Consider the following 25,741-nt stretch of genomic DNA (forward strand, 5'->3'; position numbering starts at 1 on the left):
GAGGAGGACCCTCCGGTCCCAGGCACTGACCTTGCATTCGAAGGTTTAGGTGTATGAGCGGTTAGTTGGAGTACTCATGATAAACAAAGTGGTGGCCCGCTAGCCGAGGGATGCAGGATGTTCACTGGAGTGCAATCTGAAAGAACACATTAAGTGGGCTTAGTCACATATATAGCTAAAAACGGCAAATGTGGCTTAGTGGTATGGGAGGCTCTCTTGGGGTACCTGGTTGCTTTGGCAAAGCAGGACTTGGTGCTGCAGAGGTCCCTCGGTGTGCTAGGAGTCTCGGAGGCAGGAGATCCGTTCCTGTCTGTGTAGTAGAGGAGCTCTATGACCGAAGCTGCAGGGTGGGAGGAGGAGACAAAAAACCGAGAAACCTTATAGTATTGGTTGCCGGCTACAGGAGAAGGTATACCTGTAAGAATCGGGGCCCTTTGTCAGGTTATGGTCGACTCACCTCGAGGCAGGGGTTGTATAGCGTGCATTGGATCCGCACAGTAGTGGAGCTCGCATACGACTGGGAAGGAGCTGTGCAAGTTATTTAAAGGGCGCATGCGTGTGGAGTTGGTTTCTGACGCTAGCGCATGCGCTCAGCCGGAGGCGGCGGGTCTCCGGGGAAACATAGACTCGGATTAACACTTAGTCTGCACTCTGCGGGATAATCGCCTGCAGGAGAGCTGCATGTTAAAATGCTCGGATAGAGGAGTGGACAAAAAAGGGGGGGAATTATTGTGATTACAAATATTCAAGTGGTGCGAGTTCATTGAGACCCTGAGAAATGGTCTGTAGCTTGAATATCCACCAGGCTTCTTTGAAATTGAGAGCATTGGTGGTATTAGAACAGTCCGTCACTTTGTCTACTACCCACCATTGGAAGGAGTCACAATTATGTTGGAATACAAGAAAATGTGAAACCAGGGGTGCATTGTGAGTTTTACATCTTATTCTGGGCGTATGTTCCCCTATTCTTTTGTTCACTGGCCTTGATGTTTGGCCTATGTATCTCAGATGGCAGGGGCATTCAATGAGATAAATGACATTGGGTGTCTTGCAATTGGAAAAGTGGCAGATTTCCAATTCTTTGCCGTCTAACGGGAAGGATCGTAGTTTTTTTGGTTTGACTGTAAACTGAGCAGCTCCCGCAGGGATGGTGTCTGCGGATTTCCCGCATATTACAGAGTAGATCTAGAGTCCTTGCGTTTATTTCTAGCATGGGTTAAGAAATCTTTGAGATTTTTGGATCAGAATCTAATTTTTCACTACAGCAAACTACTGTAGCTTAAATGTATGAGGTCAGGACTACCCCCACCGCCCCCGTACTAAAAAAAAATTAAAACACGCAGAACCTATACTATATGCAGAAACGTAAACTTGGAATTGTACTGCAGCAGGGACATCAAAAGTAGGCAAACAAATAAGGGAAGAAGGTAAACAAAATGATTACTTAAAACTGTCTTGGGTAAAATGGGAACAGGAAACCTAACTAATCTCTAGGACCAAAGGTAAAGGGGCAAGGGATGAGAGTAACTGACTAACTGCCTGGAAAAGGGAACACAGTTCACCAGTTTACTACCTTAGTCTCTTTAGAAGTATCAAAAAGCAGGGCCTTTTGGCTCTTCTCTATATAGCAGAAGCACACCACTCTGTCCAGGTGCATTAATGTTCCGAGTGCCTTTTGAAAGGATTGATTGTTAAGAACAGTTCTGAACAGGATACCTCGACTTGCTCTCCAGGTAGGACCAAGAAGTCGAACTAGGCACACGGCACAGAAGGCCATCGAGTGCAAGAAGTATTGGGCGGCTTGATGAGGGGTTCCAATTGGGCCTGATGTTTTCAAAGAAGCTTTCATCATTCAAATGATATTCTGAGTAAAAGCAGGGCCAGAGGTAATATCACCAGACTACAAATGCTGCTGCGGATCCATAAAAAGGACTATTCAGAGATGGGGAACCTCTTTTGCAATGTCCACACAGGGTGATTTATGACGAGCTACCTACAGGTACACTGTCTTTGGTATGGGTACCTAATTGTGATGGCCAAAGGGCTCTCTTGTGCAGATGTTCTGAAATGGAGAAGGGTAATCCTCTTATGCGCCAACCATTAATTGCAATATTAATAGTGGTGAGTCAGGAGTCAAATTACATGCTGATTGACATGCTGACATGCTGACGTAAAGTCCTTTTTCAAATTATATTCCCCATTTATATTTTCAGTGGTTCGTCAGGAGAGATAAAATGTCCTGTTATCACAGTTCCAGAAATGATTTATATAGTGTCTTGGTTCAGTTAACAAAATTTTTCTGAGAATCCCTGTTGAGTTAATTCTTAGGTTGTCTAGATGCAAGCTTGTGGTTCATGATGAAGTGAGGCCGTGATAAGCCAGGTGTCCCAAACAGACAGTCCCACCCCCACCCCCAACCCCCTTGATGGTTGACCAAGTAGAACACATTTCTTTCTTTGTGGGATTGAGCTTTAGGTATGTGCTTTTTCATCCAGGCTTGGATTGAGGCAAGGCAATTCCTGAAGCGTGAGATGTTGCAACTGACTTTTGGTATCATTTGTGTATTGGTGGAGTGAGGTGTCATTGAGAAGTGAGCACAATGGCTCTCTGTATAGATGGTGAGAGTATTGAGCCTTGTGGGGAACTGCAGGTTACCAGACAGCAGTCTGTACAGAAGTTTGCCATCTGGATGGCTTGTTGCCTGTTCGAGAGGTAAAATGTGAAACCACTGTGCCCCAGTAGCCTATTTTGTTCACGAGTAGGCTGGTCAATCTAAGGTGGTTGGCTGTGTTGAGGTCAAGGGAAAATTAGGAGGCATGAGTCATCTTTATCCATGGTTTTAATAATTTTAAGAGCGCATTATGTATGACCAGGTTGATGGCTGTTTCAGTGCTACATTTTGGTCTGAAACCAGATTGGTAATCGTGGAGCAGGCCGTGACGATTAATCCAATCATTGACATGGTTGTCAACTGCCTTCTCAATGATTCGGTCGGTAGTTTGTGAGACTGCCTGGGTCCTCGTAGTATGTGGTTGCTTTAGTGAAGCAAGATCCTTGAAATGAGGGAGTGAAGGCAGTCCAGGTTTGTTTTGCTCCATGGGATCAAGAGCAGAGGGGGATGGCGACTGATTATCCAGTATCAATCTGTTGTATGTCATCTATCTTGTTGATGGAAAAAGTTGTCAATAGTGTTGAACTTTTCTGTAGACTCGGGGTATACCTGGCCAGGATGTGGGTTTGAGCAGTATTTGACTTTCCTTGAGAGCTTTACTCCTGTGGGAAGGCCTGCTCCTGTATGCTTCCCCTCCTCCCCAATACCTCTTCTGCTGCGAGTCATCAATCAACTCTGTGTCGATGCAGGATGATACTCGTTGCCCTAGCGTGACCGAGGCAGATTTGGTACCCGGACCTTCTCAGCCTGTCAGCGTCGCCTCCGGTCAAGCTGCCGATGGTCGCGGATCTGCTCACCAAAGAAGGAGGCGCAATTCTACATCATGACCCAGGATCGCTGAACCTGAGGCCTTGGCTCCTGCAGCCCTAAAGTTTGAGGGAAACGAGTTGCCGGCGGACTGCAGCGAGGTCCTTGCCAAGGACAGAGAATCATCAACTCTGAAGTGCTACAGTCACAAGTGGAAGCGTTTTGCTACATGGAGCCTCTCTGAGGGTCACGACCCTGCAGGTCCTTCTATACTTGTTGTCCTTGGCCAAGACAGGGCTGGCACACGCCTCTATCAAAGTGCACCTGGTGGCTATCTCCCGCTACAGCAAGTCTCCTGGAAGACCTTCTCCTTGGTCCCACCGTCTCGTCAAGGAGTTCCTTAAAGGGTGTTCCGTTCTTTCCAACCGGTGAAGGCGACTGCCCCGGCGTGGGAACTCAAGGTGGTGCTGACGAGACTCATGGGAGCTCCCTTCGAGCTTATGCATAAGGCCCCTCTCAAGTTCCTCTCATGGAAAATGACTTTCCTTGTGGCCATCACCTCTGCCAGGAGGGTGTGTGAGATACAGGCCCTTTCCTGCAAACGGCCATATCGCACTTTCCACAAGTCGAGGATGGTGCTGCGGACGCACCCCTCCTTCATGCCAAAGATTCCGTCGGCATTCCACCTCAATGAGCCTTTGGTGTTACCTGTGTTTTTTTTTGAACCAGCTGAAAGGGCCTTGCACTCGCTGGGTGTTGCTCATGCTCTGAAGTTCTACCGGGCATGCACAAAGAGTTTTCGGAAGACTATTTGTAAACTTTGGTCCTGTGAACCATGGGAAGGCCTTGTCCAAGGCTTCCATCTCCGGGTGGCTCTCTGGCTGTATCACACACTGCCATTGGTTAGTCCACCGACCCCTGCCCGGCTGTCCGAGAGCCCATTCCAGCTACAACGGCGTTCCTGGCTGGTGTGCCCCTGCTGGACATCTGCAGGGCTGCTACGTGGAGATCTACGCACACCTTCACGAGGCTCTACTGCGTCGGCAGGGATTCCAGAGAGGAGTCCAGGGTCGGCCAAGCAGTGCTACCAAACTGTACGCTTGAGGTGAGTCTGTTCCAGAGGTAAGAGTTTTGCTTCTGTTGAGCCTTGCCACCTCCCGTGGTTGTGTAATGTGGTACTGCTGTGTATTCTTTATTCATGAGCATGTGAATCCATGCCAGACCCCTTGCTGGAGAAGGAACAAGTTACTTACCTGTAACTACTGTTCTCCAGCAGGAGTCTGGAATGGATTCACATGCAAAACCTCCCCCCTTCCCCTCTGCGGCTCTTCTTGGTCATACTGGCACTGTACGTACTACCAAATTTAAAGATGGCTGCAGTGGAGGGACTTGGGGGGGGGGGGGGGGGGGGGTGGGAGGGGGAGGGTACAGTCGTTGGCTGGGGGCAGGCAGTCATTGGCTGGGGGCAGTATGACCCAGACTACAGTGATTGGTTTAGAGGAGAAATACAGTTTGTAAGTGAAGTGTTTTTCTTTTACGGAAGATTTTCGGGCTGACGGCGGGGAATGTTCATGAGCGTGTGAATCCATGCCAGACCAATGCTGGAGAACAATAGTTACAGGTACGTAACTTGTTTCTCTTTGGTTACCCTGGAGGTAATATCTTTTTTTCATGTCATGACCATGTCTTGTTACACTCCTGTAAGGTGTCTCTTCTTTCCTTTTTTTTTTGTCAATTTTTGTGTATCAAAGGGTGTTGTGTTATTGTTATATGATTACACAGATTCTTTCAACAACCAACGGCAGAACCACCGATTGTTATTCATTTGTACTTAACTCATCCCTGAGTGGCCTAAATCTTCCACAGATACTGCATGCTTATATTTTCTGTTGGTGAAATGTAGAAATGCAAGAAAACTATTCATATGCCTGAAACAAGGATGCATTCAATCTAAGTGGACTGATGGATCAGTATGTGCTCACTCTGCTTGTGAAGACGCTTCTTTGGTGCTCTTCTAGCCCCAAACCCACAGGCCCCGTTCTACTTCTCTGTACCTTTCCAGCAGGGCTGGAAAATCCATAAGCGTAATTTTGTCAGGATTGTGCAGTTACTTTTCCATTGAACGAGGAAGGCGAAGGAATGTAGAAGCTCATCCATTGAAATTCCTGTGTGCTGCTGATTATATGTGCACGCATCACTGTGGCAGAGTCTGGTCCATATATGTGCAAACTATGATGATTCTAACTTTAACCACAAAAATGTCATTCAACATCCTTCCCTCTCCACAAGTTCTGCAAAGCAAGGGAACTTCCAGTCCTAAAATTGCCTGTTTCTCTACTGCCTCTTGTCATTATTGGCTTTGTTAAGGCTGTTCCTCCCGCCCCTATGTTCGGGGGGTGGGAGGGGCTTCTGTTCGGGAAGAGTCTTTCAGTGGTCTTGGATCATGTTATAGATTGCCTCATGAGCACGGATCGGGGTTGAAAGCCTGCAATCCAAATGTTCGAGGGAGTAAAGACCGAAGATTATTTTTCCGAAATAATCTTCAGTCTTTTTTCTCCCCTAAACACAATTTACCTGGTGTCCCTGCGACACCTGTAGTCAAGGGGCACTCTAAGGGCCATGTCTCTCTGTCTCTCTCCAAGATCTGTTTTATACTTCCCTTCCCTTTCCATTGGCTACCTTCCTTCTCTGGTTTGCTGGGCCAACCACTGATGCCCTTTTCCCCAGGGACGTGTTATAGACACCAAAACATTAAAAAAGGGGCTTAATCCCAGCATCTTTCTCATATGTGGGTCCACCAGTCCTACACAATGGCAGCCTGCCAAGTCGGTGTACCGATTCTCAAGATGAATTAGGTTACGTTGCGACTGACGGTCCTCTTGCTGGTTCTTTCCTTCTTCCGGTTGTTTGTTGTTCGGTGCTCCATGTACCGTAGTGTGGTGGTGGTGGTGATGCTGCTATCAAGGCTAATGAGCTTGCAGGTTCTGGGAGACCAAGATTAATACACTGGTTAGAATAATGCTGTGCAGGCATGGAGTGATGGAGTGATGGAGTGGTGGTTGGCATGCAACCAGGCACAGGGGTAGGGGTAGGAACTGGAGCAATCCCATCTCCCAAACTCTGTCTCTGGGGTTAACCCTCTAGGCCTTCCTCCCCAGGCTGAGAGGGGTCCCTCCAGCAACTGACAGAGACAGATCTTTGGCCCTGTCACAGTTGGCATCACTGCTAATAAAAATCCAGCAGATTATCCTGCAACCAAATCCACTAGTCTGGAACTCTGGGTGTCCCGCAATCTAAATCCACAGAACTGATGGATTGACTGAGCAAAATTTGGCACTGATAATACGTTAAGCCCCAGTGTTAAAAATGGGTCCAGTGTAAATAGGGCAGGACAGCCTAGACCTGGATTTGCAGTAGTAAAATACTAGCTGTGAAACTTGGAACTTGGAGAATTAGAGTTCACCAGTGGTTGTGCTGGTCTCAAGTTTTTCTACAAAAGTTCAATTTGTGATGTGGATGTACTGCAGGCAAGCGTCATGATGACTTGCTCACCAGAAAATGCATTGGACCGGAGGAATGACAAATACTTGTAGCTTGGTTATAGTTTGGCAGTGTAATAAGGTGGACATCTTGGATATGAGATTAACTTGTAATATCATTGATAGATCTAAGTTTTGGAGCAATAGGTCTTGGCTACTATCCTTTACTAACACTCTGGGCTTTCCAGTGCTTGTACCTCTTACTGATTCATGTGAGGAGGAATAACTAGTCCTCTCTGGAAGTGATGGAGAAAACGTCTAGATTAGATTCTGAATGTTTCCGTTCTGGAGGGTTCATGTGTGAAAACATTTGGTTACCACCCAATTCCTATTGTTCGCCACTTTTATATGTTTATATGCCAACACTCTGTGAATTCCTCTAGGAATTCAGGACATCGTTCAGTTGTCCTGCCAGACCTGGCCCTTGCCTTCAGAGGCAGACAGAGGCCACAACCATATATTACTCCATTTCTTTTTGCACAATGGAACCAAGTCTAGCTGTGAAACTAGGGGGCACCCTCTAGGCCACCATGGATTCAGCTGCACAAATGAATTTATTTTCTGCCACCAGACAGTTAAGCAAATGCAACACTCACAGAAGAGTCCGAGTGTCTTCGGCACAACTTAATTCAGAGAGGTTTCTCTGTCATAACTCGCAGACCTCTGCTCCAGTTCTGTGGGTTTTTCAGAACATAGTATGGTGCGAAGTTCTCAGAAGGCATCTTAAAGTTGCACCCAGTTTCACTCGAAAGTCTTTATCCAAACTCAATGGTAGGTTTGGTTGAGCAATTTGGGGTTGGAAGGATGTAGGCTTGTTGCAAAGTACAATTAACAAGCATGTTGAGGAACAGAGGTCCTATAGGTAAGGACAAAATATACTTTTTATGGCACTTGGTAAAATCAACCAATTGTCATTAAGTAAATTCACTATAACCCATATATACACATTGTTTCAAAGCACCAAAATCACTTAGCTACCACTTTACATTACAACTTAGTTTAGCTATTTACAGTGTATATTACTTTACTAAAGTGTGTGGAGGGGGGTTTAGAAAAATGGCTGGTGCAAAGCTGCAATCCAGTTCCAGCCAGGTGTACAGGCCCAATTTAGACCAGGTGATGGCTCCAACCTTCAAACTGCAATGGATGTAGAGCAGGGATTTAGACTTGTTCCTACTAGTCCATAGGAAGAAGGAACCCGATTCAGGTCTTCCCAGTTGATTGAAGGCAAGTGTTTGAAACCCAGTGGTTGACTTGGCTAATGCCGATCGCAGCAGCACTCCTCTGACTGGTCTTTGGCATGCTTTCAGCTTCAAATGCTTCGATTCTGTGGTCGACTATCTCAAACGAATCCAGGCTTTCCCCTTTTATACAGATTGAGGGCTGTCTCAGCCTTACTGTGGAGGGGACCTGCAACATTCAAACAGGTGCAGACCGTCCAATCTGGGACAGCCTTACACTTAATTCTGCCCAGGTACAGGTCATAGCCTGCTTTAAGTGTGGATTGGGACCAGATAGACCCAAAAGAGTTTCAGCCGCCAGCTAGCTCTTTTATTTCCCCCACCCCCGGCAGCACACCTCTGGAAGGCCACAAAAGTGCATGTCCTTACTTGGCAATTAGCAATATAGAAGAACATGGCACAAATAACAGTTTTTGTACTACAAGGAAAAGCCAGTTTGAGTATATGGTACTAGAAAATGTATTAGCATGGTAAAAGAGGCTGTTCACTGGTAAAAATGTTAAGTTCACTGCCCCAGTCTGTTTAGTACACATCCGAAACGTTACTACGATGCTACTGCGAGAAAAATGAAAGCACAGTGTTCCCCCCTCCCCCAGCACTCCACTGAAGGTGGCACATTCTTTGCACAGACAGCCACAGCGACTGGCCAGGCACCCCAAATGAAAGGAGATGGGCAGATGAGTGAGCCAAACACAAAAAGGTCTTATGCACACTAAAGAAACAGCGATTGAACCACTCTGCTCAGTTTGATGGTCCAGGTTATGGTAACGGTCCCAGAGCGGGATACAAAAAACAGCTTGTAGTGCTCATCAAACAAATTTCTTGTTGTTTCCGATCTGGTCCATCTGTGTTGATTATAAGCAACAATTGGCTCCAGCAAAGCGATGGGGTTGCTCCTACTTTTAAAAAGACCTACCCTTTTACTTGTTTAACAGGGATTACATGACTATGGGTTCAGGTGTTTCTGCAGGTTGGCAAAGGGGTCCTCAGGGCAGTAACTGTATTGTGGCATGGTTGTTTGATGCTGCATATCCCTTCTGAGTCAAGGGGGTTCTAGGTTGTCATTTACCTTTCCCAAATTGGCTGGCGAGTTGAGTTTTGAATACCCACTTTTTTTTTTCTTCATGTCACGCCCCCATTTCATGCCGCTGCCTTGTCCACTGAACCCCCCCCCCCCCCCTTCCTGGGAAATTATTACTCCACCCTACGCCTGTCTCTCTAGAAGTAACTGAGTTGCCGGAGGGGGGGGGGGGGCTTGTTTCCTTTTTAGGGGATTCTTTTTTATTTTTACTAAGGCTGATGGACTGGGAAGCTCGAAAAATTGTCCATATTTTTCCTTCATGCTATATATTCGAGCAGGAGGTGGCACCTGCCTCCTCTCCCCCCCCCCTCTCCCACCCCCGCCCCCACGGTCACCACATTCCCATCACCCAGCCTCTTCTGTGGGTCCCCCGTTGCATTCTCCTCTAACATGTGTGTTGATTTCTCTTTCATGTAGATATCAGCTGCTGTGGGATGTTTGCACTCAGACAGGCCCTCCGGGCCCCTCTCCCTTCACAGAGTGCTGGCCTCTCACAGGTGCGCTTCACTACCTCAGGCCCTGCTCAGGTGAGTGCAGTGCTTGTGCATATTCCTGCATTTTCTTTAAAACATTACTGTGCATTCCAGCTGTGGTGCACTCTTCAGAGAGCATGGGTTTGGTGACCAGGCCTTTCAGAATTCTGTAAACTTGCACTACAGTACTAGTAAATGATTCTTAATTTTTGTTAGGAAAGGGGAAAAGGACAATATATAGACTTTTATTTAGCATCACAGCATAATCTGGAACAGCTGTTCCCTGTGTAATATGTGTTTTGTGTCTGAATTTACTGTGATATGCTTGAACTGTTTTTGGCTAAACTGCACCAGTTGTATGTGTTTTAGAGAAGATCTTATCACTTATATGTTCTGTGCCTGCTGATGTATAGTAATCTCTTGCTCATTTGTTGCAAGTGATGTGTTCAAGTGATGTAATTACAGTATGTGTGATGGAAGCCTGCGTTGCCTCTTCCTGTTTTTATATGTTCTGTGAATGCAAGGAATGCTTACATTTCTTCCTGCACTGTAACTTTTCAGTATGCATAAGGGAAGTGTTCTGTTAAACCACACAAATTCTGTATGGGTGATTCTTTAATAGAAAATGTCCTAAAATTAGGTATAAATAATGGATTACCCTACAACTTGGTGTGCATTGTGGCAGATTTACCTGTTTGGTAACCAGCCTGAGATAAATATGCATCATAATTATTTAGACAAAAATATATGTATTTATTTTGATAAAGTGCTTATAGGAATACATACATGTTTATACAAAAGACAAAGCTGATGGTTCCCACCTTAGGAAAAACATGATTCACCACATAGACTCATGGGAGATGGGATATTTAAATTACATAGATACGAGAGACGCATACAAATATATGAATTAAATACATAAAATGCATGAAAAGCACATGCTGGAAACATCAGTAATACTGTTAGCAATATGTTGGAAATCTAGTTTCCACAATCCTGCTATATAATTTCTTTACAGTATTGTGGTGCTTGTGCAAAGTATGCATGTGCATCAGCGTATTAGACTAAAATGCTGCCCAAATTCTCCCTCTTATGGGAGGGAGTATAATGAACATGCAAGAGCAAGTGCTGGACCTGGTGATAACATACGTAAAGTCTCTATGAAAGTGCTAGCTAAGACTAATTATGGTGTTGCTACTGCGCCTAGGCCAGAAAACTCTTGGTGCTGAGCACTGGCTAGTTTTAATGAACCCGTTGTCTTCTTCAGGGCTACTCTTCCTCTGACCTGCAATAGAAAAACTTTTTTTTGTTTTTGTTTATGCTATGATCAGATTTTAAATATAATATCACTTTTCTTGTCCATGCATACTTATTTCAGCTTGATACCAGGAAGGTAATATGCACCTGGTAATGTTGAGATACATGTATGGATCGGGAATTTGTCCTGAATAGTTTCCGAATTGTTGAGAACCCGCAGGAAGGGTCCAGGGGTTCTTTACTGCGATGTCACTACGATGCGTTGATGGCACTCGCATCATCGGTGAGGTGAATACTCGAGGCATTTAATGCAAACGTTACCAGGAATGTAAAGACTGCACATAAGTCTAATTTCTAGTATATTCAAAGTAAATTTTTTTTTTTAACTAGACACTGTGGTGTACACCATCGGTACGTCAATATATCAATGAGGCTGTTTTATAACCTAAAGAAAGTGAAAGAATAAAATATCACTTATGAGATACCTGAGTTTATATTGTTGATCAGTTTAAAAACAAGAGAGTGTTGAAACATGCTGCTGGGAGTTACTTGGTATCCAGTTGGTTAAAGTGTGCTGTGTGGTTCTGAACTGAAATTGCTTGTCAGTCCGATTAGGGAAGTGTTCTAACATGTTTCTTGACATTTAAGTGCACTTCTGCAATTTGCACAACCTTATGGTGCTGATGATTATCTTGTGTGATTGCTGACCACTGAATTGTGATGTGCATTGAAGGGGCATGTGTGAGATCAGCATGAAGCTTGTCCTGCCAGGGTGGCCTGAATCCAGGCGCTCCATGCCATTGCCAGTCTGATTTCTCGAGGTGATTTGTGTGCATCTTTGTGATGATATTATGTTGTGGTCGGGTATAGGCCAAGGGTGTCTATTGGACACGTGCATCTCCTTGTAGCTATGTGATTCTGTGTGTCTGAGGAGTCGGTGGGGTGGGAGACGCTGGTATTGAAACACTTGTGTATAGGTGCGTTACAAATGCCATATCATATCATATATCATATTCTAGGTGTTCCACATTAGGGCCTAAGGATGGTTCTGGTAATGTGTGCTAGATGGTGTAAAACACCATCTAGCACACATTGAAGGTGTTTCACAATTTAGTCCCCGGGGATCCCTTATTCAGGTGGCCAGGGAAAGGCCATCGCTATTGGATCCCGACCCTGGGGCTGGACAAGCGAGGACCACCTGGGAAAGGGGTCCTCTGGGAGTGGGGACGAGGCACCTGAAGGTGAGACATGGTATCCCCATTTCCTGACAGCTATCTACCCACTATTTCCTCTGAATTCATGGGATACTACAGCTCCCATGATCCCCATCCTCCCGCCAAACTACTGAGACGAGGAAGAGGAGGACTGAGGCTAGGAAGATTACCACTAATAATATACAATGGCCGTGTCCCACTAATAATGCCAGGCAGGGTCAGGCGCTCAGTCCCCACTACACACACCTGAAACACATTTACTACCTCAGAGTACAAAAGGTGGAGCACAGAAAGATAGTGAGCAAGGCTGGGTACTAGAAAGTTCACAGAGCGAAGGTGTGTGAAAACCAGACTGGGGAGAACGATAGATTGAGATGCCAAGGCTTTGCAAGTGAATGCAGAGAAACGCAAGGCGAGGGAGGCATGTCTCAGTGAAACCAGAGTGGTGCCGAAAAGACTGATGAGAAGCTGGAGGAATCCTTCCTTTGATGTGCCAGAAGGCTACTTGTTTCCCCGGGATGCCAGAAGTATCCCAGAAGGTCTGCTGGGCAGCGAAAGACTCTGACCTCTGGCGCGAATGAACAGAGGAACGCGTTCACAACTGGTGAATTCTTGGCTGAGGGAAGATCCCGGTTTGTAAAGACGCGAGTGTTAACAATGTTGCAAGCCTAGGTTGCTTGCAGAGCGATATACACGTTCAAGGAAAAGTGATTGTCCATTGTGAAATGAAAGAAACCGGGTAACCACGTGCACGTCTGCACAATTGTTTTATACTGTGAAAGTAACAGCAGGCTTTCCTCAAGGGAGGAGGCACCGCCGTATTAAGTAAAGTTGAACAAGCGAAAGGCGATTGAAGTGAAATACAAAGTAACAGAGTGGTCCTGTGATAAATTGAGATGTTTATATTCAAAAGTCTCTGAACTGTAAAGGGAAATCATTGGAAAGGACATATAATTCGACCTGCAGATATGGTGATTAGCAAAATAACATTAAGTTGAGGATGAATTACTGAAAGGCTTGAGAGAAGATCCCAGTGTGTTTTAATTCACTCTTTGTAGCATGCGTGCTTCTGTCCATGGCAGACTAGCGACACGCACAGATTTAACCCGCAGTGTATACAGTGCCAGACCACTATGAGGTGGCTCGAGATATTGAAGAAGCCAAGCCCCCTTTTGATATCTTTCAAAATAGCTTTCAAATGATTGCTACCGAGTTTAGAACTCTGAAGCATAGCAGTGTTGTCTCTTCAAACTGTAAGTGCAGTCTTGTGTGGAATTCAGCTTGAACGAGAGATGTGATGGTAAAAAAAAAATCCTCACGATGATCACAACTGGGAATCCTTTTCTCTCCCCCCTGCCCTCCTTGCTCCTGCTTTTCCAGACCAATTAGTCTGTGGAAAGCCACCGCTTCTGAAATATGGCCGTCCCTCTTTGTGGACCAGCACTGTTCAGCGTGTCTAAAGGAATTCTCCCCGATTTAGAATCCAGACATCATGTACAATTTAAATGCTTTCCTCAGTTAGGTGTCTGTAGCCTGTGACAAAGTCCACTGCCTGCTCTTGCGGCTGGAGCGTGGTGACGCCAAGGTGGGGCAGGTTCTGCCGCATGTCTGGTGATGCTTGGAAGGGGGTGGCATGTGGCATGTGGAGGATCCCCTGACTAACCCCACCATGCCACACACTGGTGGTAGGGGCTTGTCGTGTTGTAACCTTTTTTAAAAAAACTTTTTTTATTTAATTGTGTTATAATTTTTACAAACAAAACATTAAATATTTTCTTTAAATTGAGCATTCCTTTTTCCTCGCAATGTAAATGATACTGAGTAAGATCTTGACTCATTAAGACCTGCGTTTTATTTTTTTTTCATTCCTAGTCTTTATTGTGAATTTTAGTCCATTTTCAATTACTGGTTCCTCATCCTTTTTGGCTTAGTTGACCTTGTATACCATAGATCTTGTGTCACTTCATGCGGGAGGATTTTATTAAAAAAAGAGAACACCGCTATCACCAAACATATCCTCTCTCTGCTCGTCAAAGCTATCCACCAGTCTACAACAATGTATGATTGGTACTTTAAGAAGTGCTGTCCTAGAAAGAGTTCTCTCTCCTCCACTAAACCTTGACAATACAGCAACAGATGTTTCGGGATCTCCACCTTATTAAGTTCCTTGCAAAATTGGCAATTGTTTTGTCCTGATTTGCCTCTTTTTATCTCGTTGGTAGGGAGGAGGTTTAATCGCATCCTTAGAAATCTGTCACGGTAAGGTCTGCTTGGGAACTTCGCCAAGTAACTCGAAGGTGAATTTAGTTTTCTACAGGCCATTGGTACATTTGCCGTTAGGTGGTAGGTAGAGGCAGCATCAAGAGTACGAATCCAATCACGCTCGCCTCATTTCTTGAAGACCTGAGGTCCAACCCCACAATTGATTTCAACCAATTTCAATCTATTTTTTCCCACCCAGCTGTTTAGAATTTTACTTGTGCCCTCCGTCAACTCTTCCTTGATGATTTCAGATTTTTGGTCATTTTGGTTAAGTGTTTATTTCTGAACAGTGCTAAACTATTCCATTCAACCAGAGCCTGTAAAGATAGCAAGTCCAATTCTCTTCATATTAGCGGAACAGGGGTCGAATTCGGCAGACCCAGCACTCGTCTCCAAAAGGCACCCTCATGTTTTGGCCATATTTATGTTGGTATTTCTGGCATGGCCTCGGCTCCATAGGTCACAGAAGGAACTACCTTTGCCTTTATAGAAATTCAACACCGGTGTCATGGAGAAACTGCAATATTTCCTGTCCATGGCACTTGCCTGGCTGGCCAAGGCCTTTTATTTTCACTCACAAAAATTCCTGCATTGCAGAATTCACTGAGCTGTGGTTCAGCATCACTCTAGATATTTAAATTGTTTGACCTGCTTGATCTTAAAAACCATTGTAGCTTCTCCTTTCCATTTTTTTTAAAAAAGTTTTTTCTTTGTTTATTTCCAAGTTGTGTTTTTTTATGTATTTCTGGAGTGCGTCAAGTTGATGGTGAAGGCCAAATGCCATTTGGTCTATTAGAATTAGGTCGTCAGCGTACAAAAAACATGGCAAATAAACTTCTCCTATAGTCTGAGGAAAGGACCTAAGTATGGACTCAAACTCCTGAAGATCTGTCAAATAAAAATTAAACGGTGCTCTTGTGAGCGGACATCCTTGTTTGAACGCCTCTTGCTGTGTACATTTCAAAGGCCATAAAGATTCTTGGTCTACCTTCCAAACCGCTCCCTTTCAGGATACTTGGGAGAAGAATAGTTGCAGTTGTACCAATCTCCTTTTACAAATCCCGTTTGGAAGGGATCATTGCAGCCCACATTCTGTGTCCACTCTTGGAACCGTTGCAGGAGAAGGGAGCCAAAGATCTTCTCAATTACATGTAGGACTGCGATCGGTCGATAGTTCATCGGATTGTCCTTCCTACCGTTTTTAAAGATGGGAACTGTTGCTGTTTTCCAAACGCTGGGGATTGAGTGACTTGGAGATGTTTTCAATTACCTTGTGGATGAAAAGCTCCCATTCCTCTGTATGTTCTTTCAGAATGGCATTGGCTAACCCATCCTGGCCCAGTGCTCTTGAGGTACTTAGTCTCTGGAGTTTCCTCCAGATATCATCTACGTTGTGAGGGATGTCCCATGGTGTACTTAAGAACTCTGTTGAATGATATGTGAGGGTGGTAGTTTTTTGGTAGAGGGTTGAACAGTTTTCTACCCATTTGTTTTCTGAGACATTGTTTTGTTGAACAACTCTCGCATTTGTCACTGTACTTTTGACCAGGGACCAAAATTCTTTCGCTTTTCTACCACAAAGACTTGCAATATTTGTTCAGAATCATTCTGGCACATTTTCACTCTGTAGCTGGAGATCCAATTTCTATATTTAATGGCCGCGATCTTTGCATCTTCTATATCTTCTAGGGTATTTGTCTTAGCTGCTAGTCTTTTGGCTCTTCTCAGTACTCTTTTTTTCAACTAGGAGTGCATCAAATGTGTGCATTCTCTGGACCTGCTCTCTATTTGGGCCTCGTTTTCGTGATCAATGGCATCTGATGAGTTGTGTCTAGTCAACTGTGGAGAGGTTCGAGGCCTCACTGTTGGTTCCTATATTCTCAGCATAGGCTTGCGTTAGCTTTTCGACTGCAAGTTTATTTAGTCTTAATCGTGTGTCCCCATTACACTTTTCGACTGATGACATAATTTGTTGTTTATTTTATTCTGTCACCACTATCCAGTTGTCCGAATCACATTAAATGATGTGATGAGCTGGAGGAGATCTCTTGATACGAAAATGTGATCAATGTCTGCGCATCGACTACCCCTTTCACAAGTTGGTACAGGTTCTTTTTCCCCCCCTCCTCTGCTTGCGCTGTTAAAGTGTGTTGATCCCTGGAGTTCATGAGGGACACCCATAAGGTTCCTCTTTCACGTGTTTTACCATTTCTTTCACGTGTTTTACCATGGTCTCTTTTTGAAGAACTCACCTTGAGATCTCCGCATACTATGATATATGAGTTATCGATAAGATTTGAGACCATGTTCAAAAAAACTTCATTAGCAACTACCTGAGGGTTCCAATAGAGGTTTATCACAACCAAAGAACACAGTTTCACTTGATTTGGTGAATCCATCGGGTGATTCCAACTCATCAGAAGTTCGTGGGCAAAAAGGTTGGAGAAGATAGTTTTTACCAAGCTTGGGCCACTGCCAGATCTTATCGCAGTAATATGTTGGGCGTCCTTTAACCTCTCTAGTAGAAGCAGAGCGGATCAGTTCGTATCCATCCAAATAAGGTCTATCCCTTAGCCAAGTTTCTTGTAAACACAGGAGATCATATTCCCCCAGGTTAACGTCACTTGGCGCTGTCAAATGTTTGAATCGCCTTGTGTTCCACAACGCCATTTTAAACATCGTCAGCATGTAAGCCACTATCGTGTGCCCATCTTGCTCGGATGGGCACAGTTGATTCTTCTCGGGTGGCTATGTGCGAACTTGTTGGGCCAGTGCTTCCGGGATTCAAGACCACTTTCCTTTTTCTTGCTAGTCGCAATGTCTACTTTTGGGATCATGGTCTCCTTTGTGTGCTCCAGCTGACGGATCAGCTTTGAATGTAACTTTTAAATTTGCTCTTGGGCCTTTTGGGAAACGACCGATGTTCAAAGGATCTCTGAAGGGCTTGGTCTCTCTTGTGTTGTCCCCCGCAAAGTGGTTTCCAGGGGTGTGTCGGTAGCACCCTCCAGAGGTGCAGTTGATCCTCTTGCTGCCTCTTCTTTTTACCTTGATGAGTTTGAGGGTTTTACTTCCGTCAGGTCAAAACCCAACATCAACAAGGTTTCTGCCGCTTCCAGCAACATCCCTTTTACCATTGGAGATGGAATGTGGAGATGGACGCTATCCGATCGGCTGTCATCCTCAATCTTTGTCGTTAGAGAGAATTTGCCTCAGGTTTGGGACACAATGAAGTACTGTCGTGACTGTTGTTCTGTTTAATATTAGGTAATCTCCCTTGTCTAGGATTCTCTCTAATTTGAGAGATTGCTCACTAACTCGGTTTCTGTTTTATTCTTGTCGACCCAGGCTTCATTCCTTCACCTGTTGGTAAATTCTGGTCCTGTTTCCTTAAAGTCCTTGTGCTTAGTTTTCTACCATTTTGTCGAGTTAAGGACTTCTTTGGAGAAACCTCCAGTTTTCGCTTAGTCAACCCCGCAGTCTGGGATCGTACGCACGAGGTCCTATGACTACTCCTTCTATTCCTCTGTTTATCATGGTGTTTCGGTTCACTGCTCAGACCTGGGGCGGAGGAGGATAGCATGTTGTTTGGGTCTTCACCCCAGTTGCATCGCTCAATTGCTCTTGATCTTTTTTCCGCCAGAGTCGGGGAAAGTTGGAGAAGTTGGGTCTCCTGACACAGTGTACGGTGACTTTGTAGTTTTAACTTTTTTCACATGGTTGCTTTTGGTAGTCCTGCGAATCACAGGGTAGCATTGTCAGCTCCGACTCAGATTGTTCATCAGAGTATTGGGACAAGTCCATCAGATCGTGTGCGATTTCAGAGTCGTTGTTGGTTACTAGGAAAACTGTTCTTGTGTTTCTTGGGTTCCCACTTGACCTTGCAGCAGTGGAGGGGTGGTTCCTTTCGTTACTACTCTTTTGGTACAGCGAGTGGAGCGGCTGGTCAAAGGGGCCACTGTAAAGTTCGTCGTAGTGGACGGGGGGAAAGAGGTGCCAAAGCTGCTCAAGCAGCTGCCTCTTTGCCTTCAGGCACTGCCGCGCCAAAACAGCTATGAGGCCAGGCCCCATTGTTCGCCGTTTGGGGGCAGACTGTCTCAGCATCTCCAAGAGTGGCGAGCCAACACTTCAGATGGTGTGGGTTCTGGAAACAATAGCCCACGGCTACTGCCTTTCCTTCCTGAGTCGGCTTCACGACAATCCACCGGGGAAGCACTCTTTGAAGATTCCGGATCTGCTCCTTGTGCAGGAAATCTTGACCCTGCTGAAGAAAGGTGCTATAGAACTAGTGCCTGTGGCGGAGAGGAACAAGGGCTGGTATTCCCCATATTTTTTGATTCCCAAGAAAGACGGAGGACTGAGACCCATCCTGGACTTGGGTTGCTTGAACAAGTTCCTCAGGAAGGACAAGTTCAAGAGTGTCACTCTTTCTCAGGTCCTTCAAGCCCTTCGACTTCAGGATTGGTTGGTGTCATTGGACCTACAGGATGCTTATTTTCATGTGCGATCCATCCAAAGCACAGAAAATACCTGAGATTTGAGGGTGGCAACTTGCACTTTCAGTTTCGGGTCCTGCCATTTGTGTTGACCTCCGCCTGAGGGTCTTCACCAAGCTCATGGTGGTGTTGGCAGCGTTTCTCAGGAGTGGGGGGATTCACGTCTACCCCCTACCTGGACGGCTGACTGATCCGAGCGCGTTCTCCCGAACAAGCCTTGGATCATCTCCGCCTCACCTGCCACTCCCTTCACAAGCTGGGCTCCTCCCTCAATTTCAAGAAGTAGCATATGACACCTTCCCAAAAGCTCCAGTACATCGGGGCTGTATTGGACACATCCTTGGGGAAGTGCTTGCCACCCAAGGTGAGGGCTCATCACATTGTCCAGATGGTCAACAAATTTCAACATGCCCAGAGTCTCCCGGCTTTCAAATTCTTAAGGTTGCATTCTGCATGTTTCTGGTGCCAGAGGCCAGATTGAGGATGAGATCCCTTCAATGGGCTCTCAAGACGCAGTGGTCACAATACTCTGGCAAGATGTCGGATCTCCTTCAGATTCCGCTTGCGGTCTCACAGGATCTTCGGTGGTGGGCCAGCAAAGGGAATCTGATGAAGGGAGAGCCTTTTTGGCAACCGTGTAGTGACGGATGCTTCCCTCACAGGATGGGGAGCCCACGCCAAGGAGCTGACCACCAGCGATCGTTGGTCTCCGTCGGAGTACAAACTCCACATACATCCTTTGGAGCTGAGGGCCATCAGGCTAGCCCTGAAGGCTTTTCTGCCGTTTGTGCGAGGGAAGAGTGTCCTGATCATGACGGACAATACAGTGGCCATGCATTACCTCAACAAAAAGAAAGGTGTAGGGTCACTTCCGCTGTGCATAGAGGCGATGCAGCTCTGGTTCTTGGCGATACAGCAAGGAATCTCTCTCTCGGCATTTCATCTGACCGGAGAGGAAAATGCGGCGGCGGATGCTCTGAGCAGGCAGAGCACAGTCTTCCACGAGTGGGAGTTAGCTCAGGAAGTCCTTCAGGAGATCTTCGCCCTTTGCGGAACCCCTCAAGTGGATCTGTTTGCGACCAGTCCAAAAGTGCGAGACATATTGCTCAATGGAATTTCCTCAGAGGAGCTTTAGGGGACGCGTTTTTCGTGGATTGGTCAGTACCACTTCTGTATGCTTTTCCTCCGGTACCCAGTTTCAAAAGGGCTCACAAATGTGTTCCCGCCGTCCCCTTTCCAGGTGCAGGTTTGGGATCTGAATTTAGTCTTGAAACTCTTGATGGGTGCTCCGTTTGAACCTTTGCACTCTTGTCCTTTGAGACTGTTGACCTTCAAGATGGTTTTCTTGATTGCAGTTACATCTGCTCGCAGGGTGAGGTCGCTCGGGTCCGACTTCGCCCTCTGTGCTTATGTGGTGACTGGTGGTAATAGGTGATGCTGCTCAGGACTGCTCCTGCGTGGAGAATAGGGGGCATGAGTATGCCAGCTTGTGCGCCTGATCCCCTTCCAGACCCCTTCTCCCAAACCATGGTACCCGTTCAATGCGCTGTACCTGGAAAGCTCACCTGTTGATTCGTTTTGGGCAGCACTCCATCCTGCTGCTTGTGGCAGGGGCGCTTGTATGATCTGGACCGAGTTCCTTCACTGGTCCCTTGCATGTAGTAGTCCAGTCCTGCTGCGACTAAGCCACTATACTCCAGGTAAGTGTTCCTGTTTGCCTTTGTCTTTCCTCGTCTGTTTTTGTTGTATTGTAAAGTCTGTTGTCTTGTATTGCTGTCCGTTCCACTTTTGATGTTTGCTCTTTTGCTTTCTTCCCTTGCAGGTGATGTTGCCGGCCCGGCAGAAGCTGCAGAGCTCGAGGCGACAGCCGGAGGGAATGAGGAACGAAGCTGCAGCGGTACAGTAGCTGGTAAGTTAACTAGGGGGCGCGCGGGGTTCAAATGCAGCGTGGCCCTAGGATGGATGTTCTAACCTTGTCTCTTCTTCTTCACAGGGTCCGAGTTCCTGGATGCGGTGCTGCGGCGTCAAGATCAAGATCACTGGATGTTAGGAGATGATTCTGCAGATGAAGCGATGAAGCACCGGTTTCCTGGAGGTGAGTATGCAGGAGAATGCCTGGTTTCAAAGGTAAGTTGGTCCAAGTGGCTGTGAGCGTCACGTTGCATGCAAATGCACACTAACGCGAAGCACCGGCCGTAAGTATGGAGCAGCTTATATAGCTGAGCTTCTGAAGCCACGCCCACCAGGTTCAGCCTGCCTGCCACACCTGATGAGTCAGCACATGAAGACCAGGCCTAGGGAGCCACACCCGATGAGTCAGCACATGAGGATGTTCTCTGGGATAAAAGCTTTCAGCTCCTGGAAAGTTCTTGTAAAATAAAAGCACTCCTGCACTGAAATAAAGTGTTCCTGCTCACATCTCTATATGAGCCTGATGCCGAAGGCGCCAGGACTAGGGCCCCTGTGTTTATAGGTCCCAAAGGGACATAAGTGAGTAAAGTGACCCAATGCCCCCATCACTAGATGGTGTGGTTTTTGTGTTCTGGGGCCTGTGGCCATGACAGTTGCAGGCACTTTTATCTAAGCCACCCTTTACTTTGTTCCACAAGGATAGGGTTGTACTGAGGGTACGACTGTCCTTCCTGCCTAAGGTAGTGTCTGAGTTTAATTTGAGCTAGGAGGTGGTACTTCTGGCTTTCTATCCTCTGCCTCATCCTGGTAAGGAAGAGGAGAGACTCCATAGATTGGACCCTAGAAGAGCTTTGAGCTTTTATATTTCTAGGATGTCCGCGTTCAGAGTGGACAACCAACTTTTTGTGGGGTACACTGGACACCGATTGGGCCAGGTTGTTACCAAACAGACCTTGCCCAGGTTGATTATCCTCACCATTGCTGACTGTTACAGATTGGCTTTCAAGGACCCTGCTGAGGGTTTGCGAGCTCACTCCACCAGCGGCGTGGCTACATCCACAGCCCTGCAATGGGGGAGTTCTGTTAAGAACATTTGTGATGCTGCAATGTGGTCTTCCAGCCACACCTTTGTCAAGCATTACTCCCTGGAACTTTCCATGGTCAAGATATGGCCTTTGGTAAAGCAGTACTTTATTCTGCCATCTAATTGGGTATATCTAAATTTTTCTCCCTCCTCCAATCACTGATAGTAGGTTTATAAAGAGATTGACATTGCCAAGGTTATGATTAATTATTAGTACTCAGTGAGGGGGGTGTGGTGGCCTCACAGCCAATGAATGGGCTCAGAAATGTGTCCTTACCACACGGTAAAGACCCCGTTCTGATCCACGGCAGAGGATGAGGACACGATCTTCCCTCACCGGAAATTGGGTAAATGCGCCCCCATGTCTCCTTCCTCACCTTGCGCTGACACGTTCCTCGTAGTGATTCTGGCACATCCCCAATCCGGCAATGGCCACCATCGAAGGGGAGTAGGGGGACTACCTGTAGTTCCTTCTCCACAATCCGTGGTGGCCATCTTGATTTGTAGTTTTATCTCGAGCAGAGAAACGGCAAACACATTGTTTTGCAATGTGAGATAAAAACACTAACGACGTGCTGGGGTACTAATAGGAATATAGCTCGAGAAGGAGGGCATTACCAGTTGGGTAATACCCCAGGGCTTACGTTCAAGCCCTCAGAAACTAATTCCCTGCCCTGCTCGGGTTATATTACTTAAATTGTGAGTGTGTTAATTGTGCATGTCCCTCAAATTTTCAATTGGGAGTTAACTTTCCCCAACTTATTACATTCTTATAGTAGTGGATAAATGACCACTCGGAGATTAACAAATGTTCTTTCAATCAACAAATTTAGGAATTTCAAATGAATTTATTCCTTTCTAGTGTTTTTCTTAATCCTGCAACACATGTTTCGACCTTTACATACATCGGTCTTCATCAGGGCTGGTAAATCGCCTTAATAAAGGTCACTATTATAGAATGGTCATTGTCATTGCATCACATGAATACATATAATTAAATCGCATTTCATGTACCATCTGTATAAACATTGTTTCAACCATCATGTTACCAATTATCCATAAAAAAGGAATATTTGTTTGAACAAATCTATTTGCAATTAAATACCAACCAGATCATGAACCAAAGGTTTGTTCCACATCTTGGGGTAGACAATGATAACCAAAAAAGAAAATAAATACATACGTATGAGAAATTTCTCATAATGGTACACTCATCTCACACCGTGAATGTATTGTGTCCATCTTCAATCAAATGGTAGCTAACATACATCACCCAACGTGTATCGGTGTGTCCACCACCCATTGATAAGTCAAAAATGACTAGTTCTCAAACTAATAACCACCTACAACCTCCTTCGAATGTGCATGCATAATTGATTTCCTGTGTATATTGTCCATTGCCTAAGATCTTAATTAACTAATTGTTCAGACAATTTGGCCTTCCAAAAGTTCTTCCAATGCTTGTTTTTTAATATTCAAAAGCCTGTAACATTAAATCTATGGGTCAGGATCGATCTCGCAGGCGTGGGCCAACCCTCATAATCCTTCCACCAGCTAGAAAAACATATCAGATGAAAATGTCTGCTTACTTTTACTGTACCTACTGGGATATTAACTATAGTAGCTGAACATGTTGCTCCTAATTAGCCGTTCCTGCACCAAATATCAGTCTTTTGCCAAATACCATTCAATAAGTCACTCTTGACAAGCCTGTGAAAAGTGAATATCTAATCACACACTGATTATACCTCATCTTCAAGTGCCCCCTTTGTTAGTACCCAGCGAGGAGGGGAGGAGGAGAAGGGGGAAGCGGACTCCCAGCCAATGAGGAGGCTCAGAACAGGGTCTTTACCACACAGTATAAATCCCATTCCGAGCCTCCTCGGAGCGGAAGGCCGCCTTCTTCCCCTCACCGGAAATCTGTCAAGTGCACTCCCCTGCACCCCTGTTTCCCCCCCTTTCCACATATTTAGGCCCCCCACCCCCTCCCAACTTACCTTGTGCTTCCTTGTCCCTCGCCGGTGCCAGGAACAGTAGCGTTCCTGGCGCATCTCCGACTCCCAAATGGCCACCATGGAAAGGGAGAAGGGACTACCTGTATTTCCCTTCTACCCGATCCATGTTGTCCATCTTTTTTTGTAGTGTTTTGTTGAGTTGAGAAGCGGTTAACGCACTGTTTCGCAACTTGAGAAAAATACACTATTAGTACTCCGATAGAACATGCTGGGGTATCCATAGCAATATAATCCACACAAGGGGGGCATTACCGGTCAGATAATGCCCAGGGGCTTACTTTAAAAGAAGGGCTTGTAACTGATGCCCCAGGTCATTGCCTGAATGGTAATGCCCCCGCTTTTCAGGTAATATTGCTGAATAAGAGTCAAAAAGTTAAAGTTCAGTAAAGTAGGACCACTCATTCCCAGTCCTTAGGATAGTCCTAGGAGAGGGATCCTTGACCAGGCCTCCACCGACCAAAGTCAGGAAAGGGTGTTTTATGGACAGGTATGTACTCTCATGTAACCCTATGGAGAGCAGGCGGGGGAGTAAGGAACGGATATATAAACGTACTCCTTTGACTCAAATTCTTTCAGGGACCAGTGCTGGTGTTTTGGAATCTGTTTGGGACGCACTCTTCTGTGCTTCGCCCGGTTGAGGGAAGGGTTGCGGGTGCAGAGATCACTTTTGTCGTCTGATTTAGTTTTGGTCGGTCGCAGTACACAGAAATTGGTTCCAGAGAGCTTCCAGTCAAACGCCCAAATGAGGAAAGATGAAGACTTCTATGGGACAGACCACCTCAGGACACCTCACAGGAATGAGTGTCACCACGGACTGACAGCGACGGGTGATCTTCAGAGGATGAACACAGGATCAGACCCAAGACCACTTAAGTTCATGCAAGAAGGCTGAAAATGCACAAGCGTTCACCTTGTTCGGTAAAATGAAGATCCTCCAAGCCCCAACGATGTACCCTGAACGGCAGCAGCAGCAGTGAAATAGCTGAGGAGGGAGCTGGTCAGTTTGCTGTTTGGTCCATGGACACTTCTGAATGCTCAGAAGGCAGGATCCTAAAGCAGGGGTCAAGACTTGTTGTTCCTACTGTTCCAGGGGTTGAAGCACCGACTAGGGCCTTCTTGAGATCAGGCGGAGGAGCAGGGCTTCACCGGGACTATACTGGAGAGTTAGCTCTTGGGTTGTCAGCAAGCTGCTCTTCTTAGTGGGGTCCTTGTCCCCAACGATGATCTGATGAATAACTGCAGGAACCCTCCTTTTATACAATATTTGGGCTGTTGGCATGCACAAGCCCACCAATGGTAAGGATCTGCAGCATTCAAACTAGCAGTGGCTATCCAATCATGGATAGCCACCGGTCATGGCATCTGCCCAACAGACAATTCGGGTACCAGGGTGTGGATTGAGAACAGACAGTTCCAGCCACTTCCTCTAATCACACAGTAAACCCCACCTTAGCTGGCAAAAACCACAGCTTTCCCTAGGAAAGGTATTTCCATATGAAGCATTTCCTGACCCGAGAAAGCCAAAGAAAAATGTGGCCAAAGAACAAACAAAAATGGCACAGCAATTTTAGGTTGCTAGCCACCTTTAGTAGCCATTTGCGGTAAATGCAAAAGTGCACAAGTAAAATTTCAGAAAAACTGTATAAATTTCACTGCTGCCACCAGCTTGTCTTAGGCACATGAACAAAAAAGCCATTACATAAAAAGATATACTTGAAGCTAATGTGTGCAATTGTACCAATACACAATAATT

The 25,741-nt window shown here is 45.9% G+C and overlaps 1 protein-coding gene across 2 annotated transcripts in view; it reads left to right on the forward strand.

The window, feature by feature from the left end:
* The window catches only part of NDUFV1 (NADH:ubiquinone oxidoreductase core subunit V1), a 170,916-nt gene that overhangs the window by 35,638 nt on the left and 109,537 nt on the right, over positions 1 to 25,741 (forward strand). For both annotated transcript variants that reach the window (XM_069628913.1, XM_069628912.1), the window contains one exon: positions 9,697 to 9,806. In XM_069628913.1, coding sequence (XP_069485014.1) covers positions 9,714 to 9,806 — 93 coding nt within the window. In that variant the 5' untranslated portion in view covers positions 9,697 to 9,713. The remainder of the gene's footprint in view (positions 1 to 9,696; positions 9,807 to 25,741) is intronic.

This window comes from Ambystoma mexicanum, chromosome 12, assembly GCF_040938575.1.
Source record: "Ambystoma mexicanum isolate Mex_15411 chromosome 12, UKY_AmexF1_1, whole genome shotgun sequence".
NCBI classification, from domain to species: domain Eukaryota; kingdom Metazoa; phylum Chordata; class Amphibia; order Caudata; family Ambystomatidae; genus Ambystoma; species Ambystoma mexicanum.